The sequence below is a fragment of the Chaetodon trifascialis genome, chromosome 2, assembly GCF_039877785.1.
Source record: "Chaetodon trifascialis isolate fChaTrf1 chromosome 2, fChaTrf1.hap1, whole genome shotgun sequence".
Classification (NCBI taxonomy): domain Eukaryota; kingdom Metazoa; phylum Chordata; class Actinopteri; order Chaetodontiformes; family Chaetodontidae; genus Chaetodon; species Chaetodon trifascialis.
This window is the reverse complement of record NC_092057.1, coordinates 20153080-20159079: the sequence shown is the minus strand read 5'-3', so window position 1 is coordinate 20159079 and position 6000 is coordinate 20153080. Positions and strand designations below refer to the sequence as shown.

Sequence of the window (6000 nt, the reverse complement as noted above, 5' to 3'; positions counted from 1 at the left end):
ACAAAGCTGGCCTTCTCCTGCCACTAAATGGCCGCACTGTAGAGTCATTTAAGCCACTCCGATGTAAAATCTCACCTCTTCTCTGTTGGAAATGTTGCAGCGACGGACAGACGAGCATTAACTGTGTGCTGCTGCCGGCCAATCAGAGCGCAGGGGGATAATTAGCGGACCAATCGGGGCGCGGCGTGGTGCCGGGGGGCGGGGCTGATTGTGTGCTGGAATGCTGCCTCTCTGGGAATGTTTTCCACTTTCAATCACTTTTTTTTCTCCCAGTCCTTCTCACAAGGCGCTCTTTAAGCTCCGGTGTTGCCACACAGAGCAGCCATTCATCGGCTCTACAGTCAGCCACACACACTCCCATGTTGAACCACTGGACATCTAAACTGGTAAGTTATGCAATTTTTTTTTTTTTTTTTTTTAAACAAACGAAATTTATAAGATACAACAGAATGTTTAATATCGCTATTTATGTGTCAGGTGTATTCCAGTTATTTTTTTTTTAATTGGGAGAGTTTGGGCGTTAATTTGGCTTTAATTAAATTATTCTATGGGCGGAATATTATTCTTCTGGAAGCGCTCCTTTCGTCCAAATAACATTATTATTATCATCATCACCATCATCATCATTATTAGCTAGATATGCAGGTAGGTATATTGTCACATTTAGTCCGATAAAACTCTTGACAAGCCATGTTCAATTCGTAGGAAAACAAAAATGACAATTTTCTGCATCTGTGAACTTCATTGGTACTGAAATGCTTTTGGTATGATTTTAGGTGTAACTGCTTTTGCTGAAACGGATTTCCAGCCAGCGGTGGAAGGTTTTGGACACTTTTACGCAGCAGTATGGCTTTGCCTGAGAACAGTCTGCAATAACTGGGACCGTCACAGACTCCAGGCATCTTATTCAATTAACACGACTGAATTGCACTGAATACTTTGGACTCTCTCTGAAACAAATTTTGTATTCGAGGGTTGTGTTGTCGTTAGCTGAAATTGAAACAAAATGTCTGGCGAGGAGCACAGCCTGTCTGAGGCGGAACTGAGTCCGGGAGGGTCAGACGACGGTCACTCATTGTCACCGACTCAACCCGGAGCGCCACCCGGCCAGGACTCCCCTCTGACCGGCCCGCCGCCGCAGCTGGCCGCGCTGTGTGTCGCGGATGGCAGCGGAGACGATGGAGGCAGATCCGGAGTCAAATCAGAGGAAGAGGATGATCGCTTCCCGATCGGCATCAGGGAGGCGGTCAGTCAGGTGCTGGACGGATATGACTGGACACTAGTGCCTATGCCGGTGCGCGTAAACAACGGAAACAAAGCGAAACCCCACGTAAAGAGGCCCATGAACGCGTTCATGGTGTGGGCGCAAGCGGCGAGGAGGAAACTGGCCGACCAGTACCCTCACCTGCACAACGCGGAGCTCAGCAAAACCCTGGGCAAACTGTGGAGGTTTGTATGGGGCGACTGTCCCAGTAAAAGAACACTGTGGCCATACAGTGGCACATTTCCTGTGTAGTCTGTGCGTTAAGGATAGGGTACGTGGGGATGTACTGAACATGTTAAATAATGAGCTCAAATTTGTGATTAAAAACAAGGAAACACATAGAAACAGAAAACAACTAGTTTTCTATTGTTGCGTTTCTTTTATATGATGTGTAATATGCAATAAACTTAGATTTACAACGGCCTAAATGGCGCGTTTTGTCCTCATCTTCTCTTGTATTTATCCGTTACGCACGGGGTTGAAAGGGAAAATATTTCTAATTTTTATACGCATGCTAAGAAAATACTTCCACATTAAGGCAGACGGCTTATGAGACTAAAATCACTGCTTGTTTGTCTCCCCCCAGGCTGCTGAACGAGAACGACAAGAGACCATTCATCGAGGAGGCGGAGAGGCTGAGGAAACAGCACAAGAAGGACTACCCGGAGTACAAGTACCAGCCCCGGAGGCGCAAAAACGGCAAACTAACGCCTGCTAGCGAGTCTGATAGCCAGGGGGAAGGGGAGGCCAGCCACTCCCAGTCACACTACAAAACCCTGCATCTGGAGCACAATGGCGGGGCTGGCTCTCCCCTGGGTGACCTGCACCATCACCACCATCACCACCACCATCCTGCTGGTAGGTAGCTCACAGGTTCTGCGCCTGGACACAAAAATCATTATTTTTATTTTGATATTTCAAGAGACGTCATGGGAAGGAAAAGGGGAACATAGAAAAAGAAATAATTTGACCCATAATTCCTACATCAAAGTAACACTGATGTGAGACAAAAAAAACTTTGTTGTACCTGATGTCAAAGTTCATCTGGTCATGTTGTCCTCTCTCCTCTAGGCCAGGGTCACAGCCCACCCACACCCCCCACCACCCCAAAGACAGAGCTCCAGTCTGGGAAATTGTCAGATGCCAAGAGGGAGGGGGCAGCAGGAGCAGCCGGAGGATCAGGGGGGTCCAGGGGAGCCCTCGGGGTGGGAGCTGAAGGGTCTTCCGGTGGTCCATCATCATCGAGTGCTAAACCCCACATCGACTTTGGCACCATGGACATCGGCGAGATCAGCCACGAGGTGATGGCCAACATCGAGCCATTTGACGTGAACGAGTTTGACCAGTACCTTCCTCCAAATGGCCACCCACAGAGTGCAACCGGGGCCCCTGCAGCTGGATCCTCGGCCTCATCTTACGCCTACGCCCTGGCTGCTGCTAGCGGGCATTCTGCCTGGCTCTCCAAACAGCAGCAGCCTCAGGCCTCTCCATCTTCCTCTGACCCTTCCAAGGCCCAGATCAAGAGCGAGTCTGGGTCTGGGAGCCACTACGCCGAGGCCTCGTCCTCTCCCTCCTCAGGCACCCACGTCACCTACACTCCGCTCAGCCTCCCTCATTATGGCTCTGCTTTCCCCTCGCTGGCCTCCAGGGCTCAGTTTGAGTATGGAGAGCACCAGGCCCCTGGGGCATACTATGCCCACTCCAGCCAGGCACCAGGGCTGTACTCAGCCTTCTCCTACATGGGCCCTACACAGAGGCCTCTGTACACTACCATAGGAGACCCCTCCAGCGTGGCCCCCTCTCACAGCCCCACACACTGGGAGCAGCCTGTTTACACCACACTCACAAGACCTTGAGGGAGACCAGCTGAGCAGAGGGAAATATGGGAAGTGTGTGAGTGGATCTGTGTGTCTGTGGGAGTGAAAATATGTGAATGGTTGTGTGTGTGTGTGTGTGTGTGTGTGTGTGTGTGTGTGTGTGTGTGTGTGTGCGTGCGTGCGTGCGTGCGTGCGTGCGTGTGTGTGTGTGTGTGTGTGTGTCCGTGCCATATTGATGTTATATTAGAGGTTTTTACTTTTGTAGCCAATATAATGCAAGATGCATCCACGGGGCCTTATACAGTTTAAAAAAAAAAAAAAACAGAAACAGCCACAGACTCACAGGACATAAAGTGTGAATCATGGGTCAACAGCCAATCAAAATTAAATAAAACCTTAACAAATGTGTGCCATCATAAACTTATAAGTTGAGATGTACAGCAAGTGTGTATACGAGAGCTAGACGAGTGAGACACTGAGCGTGGACACATGTTGAAGTGACAAGTGACTCTGATTTGACCCCCAGACGACGGGGTTAGACTGACATAATCAGATTTTATTAACCAAACTAAAGCAGATGTTTTTGATGTTTTTGTGTTATTTTATATGAGTAGTAAGTTTATTGTCGTTGTTGATATCCTAGGGTGTAACTTTATTGTGACTGAATTGATATTACACTAATACATCTGCACCACTGCTTTGGGAAAATACATGTTTTGTTTCTACGAGATGTACCCCGGGGTTGTTTTTTTTGTGGCCAGAAAAGGATAATTGCAACCTTTTTTCCTTGTAGGTCGCACTCTGGATTTCTGTCCTTTCATTACATTGACTTTACTGAACTGAAGAATTAAACATTTAAGGGGAAAAATAGGAAAAAGAGAGGGAAAGAGAGCTCTTTAAGATGTATTTCAGCTTATTGCTCGGTCTTGGACGCTTACCTCAGCTCTGCTCATTTTGTGCCAATAGCAAAGGACAAATTCATCTCTGGATACCTGCTAAAGTACTGCTGAAGGTATTCAAAATTTCAGAGCAGTAAACTTCCACTTAAGTTTTTTTTTTTGTTTTGTTTTTCTGTTTTGTTTTTTGCTTTTTAAGTGCCTAACATTTTTCTGATTCACATCTGATTTATCCAATAATTGAGTTAAAATCTATAAGTACAAAGTCTCAACCAAATCTCTTGAGATAATTGGCCAGCTTTGGGTCCTACTTAAGGATTAGAATCACATGTACGATCGTTCTGCACTGCATGTAGGTCAAAAGCGTGTTTCTTGTCTTTACAGTTTGTTTCTTATATTGTGCCCAAGTAGCCCTCTTCCTCTTCAGCAATGTGATTAATGGTCATTACCACAGGCTTCACCTTTATTACGTGATGCATACTTTATCATTTTATACTGACCCTCTTACCATGTAGTTATTATTGTTATGTAAGTAATAATGCATTGTGTGTCACACCTTTGCTTCTTCCATTTTGTATAATTCTGGATAGTTTTGTAAAGTGTTTGCTATACATTCACTTGAGTATTTTGCTTCCATACAAGAAAAGCAATGTTGAAATATTATTGTTGTCATCTATTAAATCAATTTATTTATAAAAAAAAACCATCCTGTGTAAGTGCGTTACTTTATGCAGCAGCGATGGAGATAACGCATGGGGCAGTGAGCAAGTGAAGGGTGAACAAAATAATAAATTAAAAACACGCTGCTGACGTGTGAACTGTAATAACAACACAATCAGTGCCCCACCAACCTAAGCTGTTTAGAGTGTTTGTGTGTGTGGTAGGCTAAAATTGACTACTAATTCCCCACATTTAATCGGCTGGGGACTGCGTGTTACTGAGAAAAACAAAGAGAGCTATTCACCAAGGGAGAGGGACAGAAAGAGAGAGAAGGGGTGGGTGTAAAGAGCCAGAGGCAAGGCCAATTTCAGCTCAGTAACCAGCATACACTTGGACTTTTGTACATGGCTTTCCTTTCAGTCTGCCCTCTCCTCTCCACCTGAAGCTGCCTCGCCATGCCTCCACATTCAGCTGCTGCTAAAACCCATCCAGAATCAAAATGTCAGGTTCATTGTACTGGTTTTGTGTTTGACAGAGATGCAAAACAAAGAAAAGAAGATGATGACAGGCACAGAGATTTTTGCAAAAAAAAAAAAAAAAAAAAGCTCTTGTTTTTCATAGAAACATCATAAATGACATAAGGTGCACTTGGTGTATGAATTTGAAAAATGGTTGTGAGCATGGAAAGAAATAAGATAATGAGGCGGGAAGAGAGAAAAACAGAAAAAAATCAAAGACAATAGCTCCGCTACTGTGGCTCCAGCTTTAAGCCTAACTTTGCAACAAACAAACAAACAAACAAACAAACAAACAAACAAACAAACATAATAAAGCAGAAATAAACCTTGAACTGTAAGTCAGATAATATTTTTTTTATGAAAGATCTAAAATTTGGAATCTGGGGAAATCAGCAAGGATGTAAAATTTTAAAAAGCATGGAAAATTCATCTTCTGCAGCAATTTTTTTTAGTTTTGATCTGCTTTCCTGGTAGAATTACCAACTGTCCAAAGCAGGCATCAGATCATGACAGGTTCATGGGATGTGTGTCCAGTTTTAACCCATATGAAACATTTTTGTCTTTGCAGGTAAGTCCATTTGCCATATCTGGCAAGGGAAGGCATGTTGATTAATTTGATCTGTCCTAAATACAATACAAAAAAGTGAGGGAAGGTGAAATGAGTGTGTAAAAAATAAGGATTGCTGTTTTTGTGAAATCAATCCAGTTGTTCAGATTACGAGTGGTGGAAAGTAGGAGGTACATTTACTCACTTACTGCACTGAGGTAACATTTTATTTGAGTATTGCTGCGTCATCTTACTTCACTTTCACTTTAAATTCAGAGGGAAATATTGTGTTAGGTGC

At 44.4% G+C, this 6000-nt stretch overlaps 1 protein-coding gene across 1 annotated transcript; it reads left to right on the top strand.

Annotated features, from left to right (window-relative positions):
* Positions 1 to 256: 256 nt before the first annotated feature.
* Positions 257 to 4680, top strand: LOC139342065 (transcription factor Sox-10-like). Its single transcript, XM_070978942.1, has 4 exons — positions 257 to 386; positions 777 to 1449; positions 1851 to 2122; positions 2336 to 4680. Exons 2-4 carry the CDS (start codon positions 1007 to 1009, stop codon positions 3118 to 3120), a joined length of 1500 nt encoding a protein of 499 aa, XP_070835043.1. The 5' UTR covers positions 257 to 386; positions 777 to 1006; the 3' UTR covers positions 3121 to 4680.
* Positions 4681 to 6000: the final 1320 nt, after the last annotated feature.